We start from the raw sequence: 16,193 nt of genomic DNA, 5'->3' as shown, positions 1-16,193 counted from the left end.
GTGGTCACGAATCCCTTCCCACGTGACCGAAAGAAATAACCAACTCTCAGAGGAAAACAACAAGCCTCGTGGCATGCGCAGCCTTTACTGATAAAGAAAACGCGTATCAAGCGTTGTGCAAACTTAAGGCTCCCATCTGAACAATATATCTTGCTCGATATAATTCGTTTGAGTGGTTCATTTTCAAGTTGTTCGCGTCTGCATGGTTTTATTGCTATCAAAGAACTGTATCTAGAAAGATGGGGGTCCATGGCCTTTTAGACCTTGGTGGCCTCATGTTTGGCCCCACTAACCACTTGCACATCATTGGCTGCGTGACGTGGATTTTGACCTCAGAAGCCGAGAAAAAACTTCGTCAATGAGGCTCATACCCGCAGTAGCTGCAATCGAATCTGCGAAGTCTTGAACAGAGGCTGAAACCCAACATATACTACGTCACGGTCTGACGGTGGTGATGTGGACGAAGAAGGCATTGAGATTGTAGATTCGCGCGTGCGGGGTGGTCCGTCACTGTCCTCACTGTCTTGATCCGCCGATGGCGAGCAACGCAGGGGCTGTAGCTCCGACAACAAGGTTGTCAGTCGGGAAGCACTTGGTCCGTCGCCATTGTGTCGTGAGGTTGCCTCTTCAGTTTCATTCTCCGGAGTACCTTGCAACGTGTAACCAGATAGCTTTGATAAACAGGAAGGGCATCATACCTAGTGTTGTTTTTGGAGAGATGCTGCCCTCCGGAGTAGCAGCAACATTGGCATCGCCATGCTCTTTCTCGCGATGAAGCGCGCCTCTCTCACCATCTTTGTCCGTGGGTGGAGGGGAGAGCGAAGCATCCGACGGTTCACCCCCAATTTTGCCGTTTCTGTCCACGATAGCTAATTTGGGCAACCCGGACGGTGTCACACCTGACGGGGTAGCATGTTCGGCGACGGCATTTTGTGCGCCAGCGACTTCGTTTTTGGTTTTAGGGGTATCTTGTATTGGTTAGCTAAGTATCCAAGGCAAAGGTAGAGGGCAACAGCTCTTCTTCTCCCAGCGGCATGACGCCGGCATCGCCATAAAGTGGACGGGATGATGCGAACAGTCAATATGTACCTAAGCATAGCTAGTGAGCCCTATTGGCTGGAAGCCACCGGGCGTGATAAAACAATGAACGAATACACGCTTCTAGAATTTGGAACGGAGTTGCCTGCCACAAATTCGAGTCGAGTTACCAGTACTTGTGATGTGAACCGACATAGCGCTGGAAGTTTGGCAAAGCGTCGCTGTACTACCGTGGTATGGCTAGCGTGTTGGTAGACCTGTGCGGTGCCGTAGCGCTGAATTGCTGTGGTGTATTTGCACAGGTTTTATCAGGTATATTAATTACCATATAGTCTGTCGCGAATGTAAAAAATTAGAGAATCGTTGGCTTGCAACTTTGTAATGAGAGAGGAAGCTGCGCGAAGCGCACCGAAAGTTCAGTTTGTGTGAAAAGCGGTGGTGGTTACTACGTACCCAGTGTTTTGTTTCGCGGTCTAGCAGCATTGGCGCCAAGCACCATGCCGCATTCAGCTGCGGGGATGTGAAGGATTTTAGGTCAAGACCTTGCTGTACGAAATTGACCACCGTGTTACCACAATGTGAAGCGCATTTCTTGACTCGGTGCTATGCCCAAATATACTGCCTGTTCCTGCTTGCGCAGTACGGATGGAGTGGGATGCATTTCAAATGCAACTTCTCAACTAACCTCCGTGGGCTATCGAGCGTGTGGTGGCACGGCATGGCCCACTTATACACTCTTGGATCTATGGCTCGGTCGCAGTCGCTACGCCAACTGTCAGCGTATGGTTGCCAGGTTCTTTAGCATTCGATATGTCCAAAATTTTGACGATCTTGCCTGAAACTTTATCGCAGCCCCCCTGCGCCGCCCCCTCCTCTTATTCCTCCTCTTTACATCCTTAACACATCCTTTCCAGGCGCTGCTCTTTCTTTCGTCCGCGTGAAAGGAAAGAAGCTTCACCTTCCCTCTACTTGTCAGATGGCAAGAGTGAACCGAGCAACACCACGACAAAAATAGCGCATCTTACACATACAATATAACACTACAGGAAAATCTTCGCAACGTCCCTTGGCCTAACTGATCCCTCTCAATGGGCCAGGAAAAGGAGGCTCTGCAGCTGCAGTTGCAGAACCATGTCTCAGGGCAGTCCAACGAGCCCATTTCGGCGCCCGCCCACGCTCTCTCCATCGATGACGTTGTCAGCGAGCTTAAGGCCGACATCGAAGTCGGCCTCTCGCCCGACCAGGCGAAGAGACGGCTCGAGGAACACGGTCGCAATGAGTTTAGTGAGCAGGAAGGCGTGCAAACCCTCCGGATCCTAATCGGCCAGATTGCCAACGCCCTCACTCTGGTAAGCTACTTCTCATCCCATTGCCTTTTTTTTTTAAATCCCTCTGTTTCTTTCGAACACAGGTGGTGTCAATCCTCTCACTTTCGGCTGCCAGTCTGGCCTGCGCCGCCCAACGCCGACCTACCACTCCGCCCATGCGCTCAGTTACTCTCCTGCAGAGGGCGGAAATGTGGCTTTGGCGACACGCTGGGAGGTAGCCGCTTGTTGTGCGTGTTCGTAAGCAAGCTCCGGCTGTTGGGAACCGTGACAGGTGGCATTCGGCAGCGGCGCCATGCCATGCCAACGCGAGAGCAATGACCCTGAAAACGGACAAGAGCTGCCCTACGCTTCTTAACACAGTGGCAGAAACGGCCTTCAAAATTTCATCGCAATGATGTACATCATGCTAACTCGCGTGGCAGGTCCTTATCCTCGCGATGGCCGCTTCTTTCGGTATCAAGTCCTGGATCGAAGGCGGTGTCATCACCGCCGTCATTCTCCTCAATATCGTCGTCGGCTTCTTTCAAGAGCTTCAAGCTGCAAAGACCATGGACTCCCTTCGCTCTCTCAGCTCTCCCACCGCCCAAGCTATTCGCAACGGGAGCAACCAGACCATCGTCACTGCCGATATTGTTCCCGGTGATATGGTTGAGCTCAAGACTGGTGACACCATCCCCGCTGATATCCGTCTGGTCGAGACCGTCAATTTTGAGACCAACGAGGCTCTGCTTACTGGAGAGTCTTTGCCCGTCCGCAAGGAGGCTACTGCCACGTACCCTCAGGAGACTGGCCCCGGCGACCGTCTCAACGTTGCATACAGCTCCTCTACCGTCACGAAGGGCCGCGCGCGCGGTGTTGTCTTCGCCACTGGCATGTACACCGAGATTGGTCAGATTGCAGTCGCTCTCCGTGGCAAGGCTTCTCGCCGCCGCGAGCCTAAGCGCAAGGAGGACGGCACCACCAGCTTCCATCGCTGGCTTCAGGCTTGGGGTCTCACGTTCAGTGATGCCGTCGGTCGCTTCCTTGGTGTTAAAGTCGGTACTCCCCTCCAGAAGAAGCTGTCAAAACTGGCTCTGCTCTTGCTCGGAGCTGCCATAATTTGCGCTATCATCGTCTTGGGTGCCAACGAGTTTAATACCAGGCAAGAAGTCATCATCTATGCCGTCGCCACTGGTCTGTCCATGATTCCCGCCTCTCTCATTGTCGTCCTAACCATCACGATGGCCGCTGGCACCAAGCGCATGGTCCAGCGCCACGTCATTGTTCGCAACCTTAAGTCCCTCGAGGCTCTCGGTGCGGTTTCTAGTAGGCGTGCCAAACCACAGCATCTCGTCAGTCGTTTTAACTTGTCAATAGATATTTGCTCGGACAAGACTGGTACTCTCACCCAGGGTAACATGCTTGTCAAAAAGGCCTGGATCCCAGGCCGTGGTACCTACTCTGTCGGTGCAACCAACGAACCCTTTAACCCGACGGTCGGCGATCTTGGCTTTAGAAAGGACCAGCCTAAGGATATTAACTTCCAGCACAAGGACTCTGAAGGCACCCCCATCAATGCCGGGGAAATGGCCGGCAACGACAGCACCCTGCGTGAGTACCTCAACGTCGCTTCTCTTGCCAACTTGGCTTCCGTGACTAAGGTCGAAGATGAGTGGCACGGCCGCGGAGATCCTACCGAAATCGCCATTCAGGTGTTTGCCACCCGCTTCAACTGGAACCGCCTCCGACTTTCCCAGGGCAAGGACGCCCAGTGGTCCGAGATCGCCGAGTTTCCGTTCGACTCTGATGTCAAGAAGATGTCCGTCATCTTTGAGCACAAGGAATCCCAGATGCAGCATTTGTTCACTAAGGGTGCCGTCGAACGTGTCCTCACAACCTGCCCCCGGTATGCCGTCGATGACGAGATCAAGATATTCACCGATGATGTTAAGGAGGACGTTCTCAGGAACATGGAGTCCCTCGCCCGTCTTGGTCTCCGTGTACTCGCCCTTGCCAGCCGAACCGATCTCCCCATTGTTGAGCACAATGAGGCCGAGCTGGACCGTGGTCTGTTTGAGCAGGATCTTGTCTTCCGTGGCTTGATTGGTCTCTACGATCCGCCACGGCCTGAGTCCGCCTCCTCTGTCCGCATGTGCCACGAGGCCGGTATTAGCGTCCACATGTTGACTGGTGACCACCCCGAGACGGCCCGCGCAATTGCCCTCGAAGTCGGTATTCTGCCCACTCGCATATCTAATGTTTCCAGCGATGTTGCCCGCACCATGGTCATGGCTGCGCACGACTTTGACAAACTAACCGACCATGAAATCGACAATCTCCCCATGCTCCCGCTGGTTGTTGCCCGATGCGCTCCTCAGACAAAGGTCCGCATGATTGAAGCACTCCATCGCCGCAAGGCCTTTGTTGCCATGACTGGTGATGGCGTCAACGACTCGCCCAGTTTGAAGCGTGCCGACGTCGGTATTGCCATGGGCCAAGCCGGCTCTGACGTCGCCAAGGAAGCCTCCGACATTGTTCTGACCGATGACAACTTTGCCTCTATCCTCAACGCTGTTGAGGAAGGACGCCGCATGTTTGACAACATCCAAAAGTTCATCCTCCACGTCTTGGCCGAGAACATTGCCCAGGCCTGCACGCTTCTCATTGGTCTCGCCTTCAAGGATGCCCGCGGCGTTTCCATCTTCCCTCTTGCTCCTGTTCAGATTCTATGGATCATCATGATTACTTCTGGTATGCCTGATATGGGCCTTGGTTTTGAGATTGCTGCCCCTGATATCATGCAACGACCTCCCCAAAACGTAAGTGGGTCATATTTCACAACAATGACGTGAACAGCTGCTTATAGTGTTCTAAGCTCAAACAAGGCGTGTTCACACCGGAACTTCTGGTTGATATGGTGGTTTACGGCCTCTGGATGTCTGCACTTTGCCTGTCTTCTTTCGTCCTCGTGCTCTACGGCTTTGGCAATGGTGCCGCCGATATCGGTCCCAACTGCAATGAGAAGCGTGAAGGCTGCGAGGTGGTCTTCCGTGCTCGTGCCACTACATTCGCCTGCTTGACCTGGTTTGCTCTCTTCCTCGCCTGGGAAATGGTCAACATGCGTCGTTCCTTCTTCCGCATGCAGCCCGGCAGTAAACGATACTTCAGCCAATGGATCATTGATGCCTGGCGTAATCAGTTCCTGTTCTGGGCCATCATTGCTGGATTCGTCACCATGTTCCCGCTCATCTACATCCCCGTCATCAACGACGTCGTGTTGAAGCACGCTCCTATCACCTGGGAGTGGGGCATCGTTTTTGTCGAGGCCTTGCTCTTCTTCCTTGGTATCGAAGCTTGGAAGTGGGCCAAGCGCATCTATTTCCGCCGTCTTGCGGCGAAGCAAGGCCTCGGAGTTCAGGACCAGAACCTCGAGCAGCGCGTGTTTGGCGACTACTTTATTAAGTCGTCTCCTGGTGGCTCTGATCGCAACAGCGGCGTTCAGAATCGCTCTGCCCGCAGCGATGAGATTTCTGTATAGAGAAATTCTCACAGTAACGGCGCGGCAGCAGCGGTGCAGCAGCGGTGCAGCTGCTGGCAACGCCAAGAGGACCGACGCCTTGCTATGACTATAGGGGTGCAGGGTCGCTGTTACCTGTTCACGTCTGGCAGGCTACCCCGCAGCCTAAATGCTGGCACATCCAGCCTCTGATAGAAGGACTACTTCTGCCGATTGGAGCAAGACATGCTGGAGATCAACCTGTCTAATTCAAATTTCACTGCTCCTACGAATTAGATGGAAAAGAAATTTTATGGACAAAACTTAGGCATCCTAGTAAGGCCACCTACATTCTCCAACCATAAGAGTGCTGACTTCTCATAGCTCCGCCTGTTGTGCCATTGTTGCAACGACGAGCTTCCCCCTCTCCCCAATTGGCCTGACCTGTGCTCGTTGCTGTTGGACAAATTTCCTTAGATTTCTGCTTGCTGCGGCCGAATTAGCCGAACGAGCCTAGCATCAGTGTTCCAGAAATGCGGTCCAAATGGGTAGACCGAATGGACCACCCGCCTACTAGTCAGTCCAGTCCAGTATTTTCGGTGGACCGGGCGGTCCAGTTCGTGGGTAATGGACCGCCTGAACCGCCTGCGTCATGGGACAGTGCGCACAAAACGGAGTTATGGCACACCCTATTTCGCGACACTTCGACGCGTAATACATACCTGTAAACTAGCAAACTATCGTCTCCTAAATAAACTCCCTGCACGATAATGAATTCCGACCAGGACTCGTCAATTGTATCTACATGCACCTTTTCTGGTTCAGGCTCTTCATTGCTTTCATGTCCCTGCAGATAATTCCACAAGCTACCACCTCCACGGTGAGGCCTCCGTGGGTGAAGACGTCGACTATGATGGCCTTGATATCCTGTCACGGACGTGGAACTACGGCTCTAGAATCCAAGCACAACTCATCTGGGACGGTTTATTGGCTGTATAAGCTGTGCATCTCCAAAAAGGTCTACCATGCCGCATTGTACGCAATCATCGGTGGATCTGACTCCGAAATCCGCCACTTGATAGACAGGCATAATTTGGACCGAAGTGGCTCTATCCAGAAGTAGCGCAGGCTTAAATTTCTAGGCGCGACACCAACCAATGCAGCAATCGAGCAAGCGCTTATCAAACCAGCGTGTATCCAGCTTCCATCGGGGCAGTTCAAGGCGGCATTGGTCCATTGATTGGCTTATGCTAATATTGCGTCTCGCCAGGTCGAACTTCCGCAGTTTCATTACCTGCTAAAGTTGCCATACGCCGATATCGAAGCCGTTGGATGCCTCCAACAGCTGACAGATTGTGGCTCGCGACGCTTGCTTTCGCAGAGCATCCTGACATGACATTCATATCCTCGCATGCTTCCACACCACCCCTGCAATGGCTTCCATTATGCTGCCTGAAGCCTCCATATTCTCCGTTGTTCCCGCCTCCCCAAGCTCATTGATCATGACCAGTTGCGCCAATTTGCCTCAACGATGCTCGGCAGAATGAGCCTAAGTTGTTGTCTCGTAAGCATGCTGGCTGGGGGCGGATATGATGGCTAATTCTGTTGTTGCTGTGCTCACTGAGGTTGGAGCTATTCGCTGCGGCAGAACTGCGCCTTCCAGCATCGCGAGGTATTGGCATATTCTGCGCTACCTTGCAGAGTGGGCAACAAGCGCGGCGGCTGGTCAGCCAGGTGTCAATGCACACAACATGAAATACATGGCCGCACACCAATCCTCTGATATAGTTCTCGTTCTGAAACAGATCAATGCAAATCGCGCAGATATCACCAGGTTCACTGGTTCGTTCGGGTAGGCCGACGGCACCTGGGTGCCCACCGTTACTAAAACCATAGCCTGAAGACCCGCGCAGCGGACTTGAGGATGCCCTAGGTGCTTCGGCCTGACGCTCAGCTTCCAGCGGCTCTGATTCGAGCTTGTGATGCGCATCCACTTGACCTTCTTGTTCAATGGTCGCCACGACGGTGGTTACGGTAAAGCTATCAGCGGTTGGCAGACACTCCCCAGCGCGCTCTGACACCCAATGTCCATACTTCCTCTTCGGGAATCTGCCGTTGATCTCATTCACAGTCATAAGACTCTTTTGTCGGCGCTCTCGACGAGCATTGGGCATAGTCACGAGAGGTGTTGGTCGGCCGTTTACGACGGTTGCTCTAGTTCTGTTATGAGCATAGCGGAAACAATACTGGGCACTGAGTATGACACTGTAACGCGTTATTAAGGAACTCTTGCGACGAGATATAGTCCCGCTCCCCTTGCTTCCGAAGGTATAGGTGGGGGACTCGCGCAGCTTACCAAGGAATGGCAAATACGACGCCAAAGAAAATGGCTGGGAAAGCGGGAGTCGTAGAGTCAGGGTTCTGGCTTTGGCTTTTGTTTGATACTATTGTGATATCCGCGCCTTGCACACCTTCCATCGTACGAGTAGGTAGTTTAAACAGTGTCGTAAATGTTGTCATGAGGAAGGCTGCATATGCCAGGCCTTGATAGGCCAAGGTTGTTGTCATAGAGCATTCGACACCTGTTACGCAGGTTTTTTCGCCAATCCTTAGGTGCGCCGATGACGGCAGAGCACTTGGCTCAGAGAATAACAACTTCGTCGTCAGAGGCCCGTTGCACCTGTGTCCGGAGTAGGGAGTTACAGGCTGGGACTGAAGGCGCTGAATGACGCTCGCTTTCGTACTTTACTGATTAGTTCGTATTGAGAAATACGGTTCGAGCAAGTCGGGCATACCATGTACTGCGATTAGTGACTGATGAGGGCGGTTTGTTCCCGCTGTATCGACACTTGGATTTACGAAAAAGTTGGGGGAAGAGACACAAATCACACGCGTAAAGAGACACTTAACCTGACAACACAATGTTCCTTGACGATCTCGATGCGGGGAGTGAGCCAAAGGTAATTAGCGCATCACCTCGTCATAATGAACTCGTTAGCCCAGCATCCTCCATATCTCCACAGCGCTTATAGCGCTGTAGCTGCCACGCAGGGGACGGCAGCCGCTGTGTTTATTATTTTAGTGACAAATAACTTGGACCTATTCGCAAACAGGAATAACGTCACTTCTGCGAACTGCAAGCTGTCGACTACCTGCTCGACCCAATTTTTTCTTATCTTTTTTTTTTCTTTCTTCTCTCTTTCTTTTTTTCTTTTTCAAACTGTCGAAACCTGCAATTTTCAGGCTGCATTACTCCAGCGTAGGTTTTTCATATTGGGTATTAGCTCTCGAAGCATGGCAACTCCGCTTTTTCTGTGTGCATCGCATGCACACGACTGCTCGAATATGATAACACCCCTTGTTGTGCCTATAGCATACAGCTAGATAGAAATTCTAAGAAAATATTATAAGAATACAATAGCTAGTATATTACCTTCTAGCTCATACGGGCCTTTCGGCTTACTTGTAGCCGCTTACAGAGTTAGGCTATCCTGCAGCGTATCTTCTTACGGTGATGGTCAACTACCTACATTACAGTATTTTCACTGCTCCGTTGTGCCTGTGATAGGCAGCTTTTCTTATGTATACCCTTCAAAACCGTGCCATCGTGTCGCTGTATCACGTCCCAGTTAATTGGGAATGAGTGACGGAGGCCAGGTAGACCGGTGAAGATACTGTTCGAAAATATCTGTTTTTTCTCGTTCGATGTAGGCGGCTCATGCGGAGCGGTGGATTGAGGCCAGCAGTCCCGCCACCAGTGAAGCCAACCCATCTTCTGTCGGTAGCTGGTGGTACTCAAAGCAGTCCGCAGGGCAGCAGATTCAATATGGTTAAATAAATGGAACGCGTCTATGCGATGTCGTGAGGGCTAGGCCGCCTGCTCGGTAGGCTGCATACTCAGTCTGATTATTTAATACTCCGCTTGATCGAGGATCCATGCCCCTGAGCGTGGCATGCGGTCGTCCCAACACAACTTCAAAGAGGCTCCACCAGGCTTCTACCTTCACGAAATGCAACCAGCACAAGAAGTCAGTCACGAGCCAAAATGAAAAGCGTGTGCTGTCAAACTAAATCTAGACAGCTCAGGATATTTGACGATCAATTCTATCACGTTATGGAGGACTTTATCGACTGTTTTCTAGCTGAGAACCGGACAAAGGAGAGCGGTTCTGAGAAACGGTCGAAGAGACGGCAGTGCCGACATGTTCGGTTTGATATGCCACCTACCTATCTACCTAGCGGCGCTGTTCGTAAAGAAATTGTGCTACGTAGCGAACAAATCTCTTCTCTAGAGCAATGAATAAAGTATCGGTACTACACAGTGCGTGGACATAGAGCTTTAGTGAAAGTGTAACGTGCTGGTCAACGTAGACGGTGAACCCTGTCCTGCAATGTAAGGCGATTCTACGTACTCAGGGGCGGCCATCGTAACCGGGCTTCAACTATCTATATTCTCTAGGCTAGATGGCCACCGGCGCTGCCGCCGTCACAGTTATGTGAACGTACCGTGTAGTTTGATCAGTGCAACGGAAAACGCGTAAAATCCATTTTACTAAACAGGAGAAATCCGTAAAACAAGTACCAAAATAGATTCCTACGCCTATACCCAGATTATTGCGCCTGCCATTGGAACCAGCCGTGGCAGTTTTGAACAGCGACTAGTGGGTAGTGTCTGCCTGAGCCTCAGCCCCCTCTGGCTTGTCTGTATGCTGAGATGACCACGGCTTATCGGAGCTTTCCCCACTGCCCGGCTGCTTCTCATTCTCGTTTCAGCAGAGGCAGCCCAGGAGTAGGGGACCGGTCTCTTCCCGGCCGCTGCTTCGATTGCCATTCCTGAAATGGTTTCTCGCATCGATAGGCGGCAGTGACGATCACAAAATCGCAAAGCGAATAGAACTCTCCCTTTTCAAAATAACGGCTTCACCTAGTCTCAATCCTCCTCGCACTGCACTGTGGCACCTCCATGGCCTCGCTCATCTTCCCAACACCTCCACACAGCGTCACGCTTTTCCCATCTCGTCACTTCCCGTCCCTCATCCTCTGTCTCAGCCTTACCTGTCCATTTCACCATGATGCGCATCGGAGGCCGTACCGTCCTGTTGCCCTGTTTCCAGTTGCGGGGCGCAAGTGACGAGTAGTGGTCGATATTCTTGAGAGGCTGCCAGGCAAAACCTCGGACTGACACAATGTCACCGCACTGGTAAAGCTTTCCACCGTTGCGCTGCTTTTTGATCCCGTACGAAAGATCTTCGAGACTTTCTGTCTCGATCACGTCGTTATGTCGCTTCAATCTGAACCTTGCGGCGTTAGGTGGCCCTTATCTTTCAATATTGAAAGCACGGCCAAACGCGAGCCTGCTCCAGCCTACGTTTTCAGACGCGCCGCCGTGGAAGAGCGAGCGCACGGGATTCGCTCGTACCAAGTCCAGTTCGTCTTCTGCCTCTGTTGAGGGCTTTGCTAAGCCATTTTGGAAGCCGACCCTCGGCGGTGGAGGCTTGTCGTGGTCGTTATTACTGGACGGCGTTGGGTCCTGCTCCTTGTCGGACGATGGCTTTGGGTCCTGCTCCTTGTCGGATGACGGCTTTGGGTATTGCTCCTTGTCGGACGACGGCTTTGGGTCTGACGGCGAGCCTTTGCCCTTCTCTGGCGAATTATCCTGGTCGTTATTGATTGGTGACACGAACATGCTGCCCTCTTCAGACTCTTTCTTCACGTTTTGCTCTCCTGCCGGCTCCTCATCATCCTCGTCCATGGCCTCCGGCTTGGTCATGGGTTGACGAACATTCAATTGATTCTGCATTTTCGCTTTCTTGCCATCACCTGCCTTTTCGTACGCGTCCGCTGCGGCATTCAAGGTTTTCTCTTAAGGTTTTCGATGTTCTGTCAGAATCTCCTTTTTTCGGAATACTATAATTCTCTCGCTGCTTTGTCTTCTGTTCTTTGGTTTTCGTCTGCTGATTGCCTGCCGTCTGACTTCTCGTTTGAGCGACCATTTGATTGCTGCTCAACATCTCTTGTCGTGGGTCGATATCGCAATTTATAGTACCAAGTGAGCTTTTCCTGAAGGAAGGTACCCCTTTTCAGCCTTCTACTTTGGCACTGCGAAGCGTCTCGTACGAAGCCGCCCTGCGCATCCACCAGATACTTTCGTTCGCCTTCGTGTACGGTCTTTGGCGGCATGCCTCATCCGCCGATCTGTTTCCGCACTTGTACCTGTGCATTGGCGGAGCTCTATTCTCTACAATCTCTATCTTCTGGCTCGCCAGCATCTCGTATCGGAATAGGTCAGGGCTCTCTACGGCACGAATAACATACGACAATGACGCAATCAAAGTAAGCCTGCAGTTGTCTAGGCCGCTGAAGGTCAGAGCTGGACAGTACATAAGCCTTTGGGTTCCGTGGGCCAGTCTGGGGTCGGCCGCATAGACACATCCTTTTACTGTGATATCTTGGTCCGAAAAGCCGCAGAAGCATCTCGACCTGTTTATCGAGCCTCGCGGCGGCTTCACCAAAAATCTGTTCGCTCTATAGGACCACGGCCCGACCACACGCAGGGCAATGTTCAGCGGTCCGCATGGAAAGCAGCTACCAGTCTATTTATATGAAAATGTCGTTATGCTGGCCACCGGAATTAGCATTGCCGCGCACTTGCCGTATCTGCGGAAGCTGATTCACAATCAAAACGGTCGCGCGACTTCAACGCGCAGGATTCATCTAGTATGGCAGATAGAGAGGAGAGGTGAGAAATTGTAAGATGGATGTGATATGCGCGTGCTGACCTTTCCGAGACGTCGGAATCGCCGCTCAGAAATTGTTGAACGAGGCGCTCGACGAAGACAAGCTTGATGGAGAATATGTACGTCGACCATGCAGCCAGTGACTGCCATACTTACCTGTCTACGTAGAATCTCCGCATATAAATCTACATCAAATCAGAGAATATAAATGAAGTAAAATTCGGCGACAGAGCCACAGCTTATTCCGGTGAAATACCTCTTGCGGACATTGTCTTGCGTATTTGTTTTCTGTTTGTCAATGCTAGGCGTTCTGCCATGAGCCAGTGACCGTTCTATTCTTTTGTGGGGAAACTATATCCGCTGCCAATCCTCGTGCTTGTCAAAGTGACTAGTCCTGCGAGCCTTGTCTTGTGCCAGGGAAGTTCTTTCAATAAAGGCTCCTGTCATGGTCAGCGCCGTAATGAGCCATTGCACGACATCAGGGCGACTTACTTGTGCGATTGAGACTATCTTAGAAGTTCTCTGCGTCGCAGAAAGAAACTCGAAGGCCAGCGGGAACCGTCCGGGATCGTCCAGCCCGACATTGCCAGATTCGTTCGCCTGCCCATGTGAAAGGTACATAATGATTTCCCCGACAGCCTTCGCATGCGGGCACGCTGCTGTTGAGCTTCGAATGTGTTCTTGGCCCCGTGGCCAACAGTCAGCGGGGAATGGGTTGCAGTCTATAGGCGTATATACATAGCTTGACGTTGCCGAGGGTATCGATTAAGATATTAGAACAAGTGAGTTGCGAATGTTCTAGGGATTTCTGCTCGAGATATAATAGTCCATCGACAATCTGCGGCGCTTTAGACGGCGACACTGATACGCGTTTGAACACAGCTCATCTGTCCCAATATTGATGCCAGTCGCAGGTCATTCAGAAGAGGATTACCTGCAACTTCGCACAATGCCATAGGCATGAACTCGAAGGAAACGAGGTATCCATCATCTATGGCAAAAAAGAGGTGAGCGTTGACAAAGCGGTTGTGCTGGATTCCCCGTATCGCCTGCACATGGCTTTCTGCCTTTGTGCCCGTAAAAGTAACTTTCACCAGTCAGTAGGTGCGGTCGAGTACAGGGGGTAACTTTCACCAGTCAGTAGGTGCGGTCGAGTACAGGGGTAACTTTCACCAGTCAGTAAGCGTATGAAAATAGGAGTTTTACCTTCATAAGAGGGCGTTTGAAACTAGGAGGTGTGCCTTCATACGACAGCGTATGGAAATACGCTGTCGTATGAAGGCACCTAGCCTTTTTACGGCTCTAATTCTTAGCGTGGCTGGTTTTACGGCTAATGGGGTCGCTATAGGTAAGAGTTAATATTTTAGACGAATATGCTTAAGTCGATGAAAATAATAGAGATCTTAGGATCTGTAGCGGCGGCTGTGCAAAGTGGCATCGGCAATGTAGTTGGCGGTAGTGTTTTCGTAACGCTACAGAGCGCAGCGGCAGGGGGCTATGGTATCGCGGCCGTAAACACGGCTGTCTAGGCAGCCGGGGCCGCTATTGCCTTAAATGGCGGGGTGATACTGGGACGATCCAAACAACGTGAGGCGTGATGTAGGAGACCAATGCGTTTAATTGGGGTTCTTTGTTTAAGTCAATGCATGCTTCTGGTGCAGAATCTCGTCTTAGTTCAGCTAAAACATCCCTCAATGCATTCTTAGGAGCTGCTCAGTGTTGAAGAGGGTTGACAAAGAATCGGCTGGCGGTATATTGCTACTTTCGCAGACCTAAGTATACTTTGAGCTGCTGGCGTTTCTTTTGTGTACGGGACGTTTGTGTTCAGTGGGGAAAGCTTGACTGCCGCATGCCATCAACGCGAAGGTGGGCTGAATTGGTCTGGTGATGAATCGCCGAGTCGAAAATCCAAGTTGAGCATGGTAACAGTTGGCACGTTACTTGGTAGTGATTTGACCGACCGCGTCGGTCAAATGGACGAATTGGCTTTCGGGCTGCCAGTCAAATAACGGGGTCTTGACCGGTTCCTGACTACTCGGAGCAATGCAGTAGATTCCATGCATGCCACGGATCATGCATAGGATAGAGCTTGACCGCTGGGCCAAAGTTCTCCATGCTGCCTAGTTGAAAAATTGTGATGTTATATCATATGTTGACTCCGGCGCTTATGCCGACGTTGACAAGGAAAAAAAGGGGTGGGTGTTTCTGCACAGAAAACGTACAAAGTCACACGTGAACTTGAGCCGGCAAGGGAAAGCTTTCAATGAAAAACTCAAACCTGAAGGCTCCCGTCACCGCCCTTGACACAGAAGCAAGTTAATCAATAGCCACGCCGCTTACCATTTTCGTCTATATGCTGAGGTATGACGCTATCGAAGTAAAGCACTTAGCAGAGTGAGAACCGCAATCAGTGTACCACCAAGTCCACAGGCATAGCTCCCAGCCGTTAGCGCATTTTCAATACTGCCAGTCCGAGCAGCCATGATTGCAATAACACACGCGCTGCCCAGAATCGTTAGGCCGGTGAGTACGAGAATATATCGTACATTCCAACCCTCGACCAAAAGAACTGCGGAAATTGATCTCCCGTATGGAGAGGTAGCGTCGTTGAATTTGTCGTATTGTAATTCTCTGAGGCCGAGATTATCAACTGACCAAAATTGTTGTGGCATGAAATTGGAACTCACTCGTAAGAATATACGAATCCCGCGGTGCGTAAAAACCGCAAACCCCTGGCATCAATGCCATTATGCCACCAGTATTTTAGAGTGGATGGAAGCCACTTGTATTCGGTATGCATTCGCCGAAGTTTTCGAGATTGCTGAATCTTGCAATAAGGGTGGGCATCCTCATCATAGGCCTCGTTCGGACAACCAAGGCACTCTTCAGCATTACCCTCTATATCTATGCCGCAACATCCCCGTTCGACATCCTGTAGTTCTCTCTTGATGGCCTGATTCAGGTCTTGCATGTCGTCAGTGTAGTCGAGGGGCACAATACAGACGCTGATTCCAGCCAGTTCGATACTCATAAAACGCATCTACTGAAGCATTAATACATGAACTTGCTGAACTGTTACAGCGGAATATAGCGAAAATTTCTTCCACCACGGCCGCGATGATTTTTCTAGGACATCAAGCCCCAGCGCTGCTTCGTTTTCACCGACAGGTATATCAGTGGCGTAAAATTCTCCCCCCCGTCGAATGCAGCGAAAAATACATTCACTGTGATCATCTTGAGTCCTGGCTTGGAAGTAATCAGCACAGATGGATCTTTGCCCGAGCAGCTTTCTGTTGCTTGAAACCATTTCTATTTCAGCTCTATCCATGGTGATAAATCCTGAAGATATGAACTTATCAGCACCATTTTGACGGGCGAATCGTAAAATGCATGGGAAAATGACGACTGTGTGATAAGAGGCTGCGATTTCATTTGTTTTATATTCGTCAAGCCATGCTGCATCATGTACATATAGCAAAAGTTTACGTAGCCATTAAATATGAGGCTGTGAATGCATGCCAGCCTCCTGAATGTGCAGGTGGGGTGTCAACGAATGTGCCGGCCTTGGAATCCGCCTTTGAGTTTGCCTTTAATTCTGCCCTTCCGTCTGCCCAA

The 16,193-nt window shown here is 51.1% G+C and overlaps 4 protein-coding genes across 4 annotated transcripts; 1 reads left to right on the top strand and 3 right to left on the bottom strand.

Annotated features, from left to right (window-relative positions):
- Window positions 1-365: 365 nt before the first annotated feature.
- On the bottom strand, window positions 366-1,537 carry BBA_09051 (uncharacterized protein; the record flags this gene model as incomplete). The annotated part of the gene is made up of 4 exons (XM_008604148.1): window positions 366-649; window positions 699-968; window positions 1,232-1,321; window positions 1,492-1,537. 4 exons carry the CDS (start codon window positions 1,535-1,537, stop codon window positions 366-368), a joined length of 690 nt encoding a protein of 229 aa, XP_008602370.1.
- A 589-nt stretch (window positions 1,538-2,126) lies between these two features.
- BBA_09050 (potassium/sodium efflux P-type ATPase) lies at window positions 2,127-5,883 on the top strand (the record flags this gene model as incomplete). Its single annotated transcript, XM_008604147.1, has 4 exons — window positions 2,127-2,387; window positions 2,789-3,671; window positions 3,723-5,164; window positions 5,221-5,883. 4 exons carry the CDS (start codon window positions 2,127-2,129, stop codon window positions 5,881-5,883), a joined length of 3,249 nt encoding a protein of 1,082 aa, XP_008602369.1.
- Window positions 5,884-7,334: 1,451 nt separating this feature from the next.
- On the bottom strand, window positions 7,335-8,409 carry BBA_09049 (RING finger domain protein; the record flags this gene model as incomplete). The annotated part of the gene is made up of 2 exons (XM_008604146.1): window positions 7,335-8,106; window positions 8,198-8,409. The coding sequence occupies 2 exons, from the start codon at window positions 8,407-8,409 to the stop codon at window positions 7,335-7,337; spliced, it is 984 nt and encodes a 327-aa protein (XP_008602368.1).
- A 2,362-nt stretch (window positions 8,410-10,771) lies between these two features.
- BBA_09048 (uncharacterized protein) lies at window positions 10,772-11,611 on the bottom strand (the record flags this gene model as incomplete). Its single annotated transcript, XM_008604145.1, has 2 exons — window positions 10,772-11,132; window positions 11,190-11,611. The coding sequence occupies 2 exons, from the start codon at window positions 11,609-11,611 to the stop codon at window positions 10,772-10,774; spliced, it is 783 nt and encodes a 260-aa protein (XP_008602367.1).
- Between the last annotated feature and the right edge of the window lie 4,582 nt (window positions 11,612-16,193).

The sequence above is a fragment of the Beauveria bassiana genome, assembly GCF_000280675.1.
Source record: "Beauveria bassiana ARSEF 2860 unplaced genomic scaffold BBA_S00044, whole genome shotgun sequence".
In the NCBI taxonomy this organism is placed as follows: Eukaryota; Fungi; Ascomycota; class Sordariomycetes; order Hypocreales; family Cordycipitaceae; genus Beauveria; species Beauveria bassiana.
This window is presented reverse-complemented; position numbering and strand designations above follow the sequence as displayed.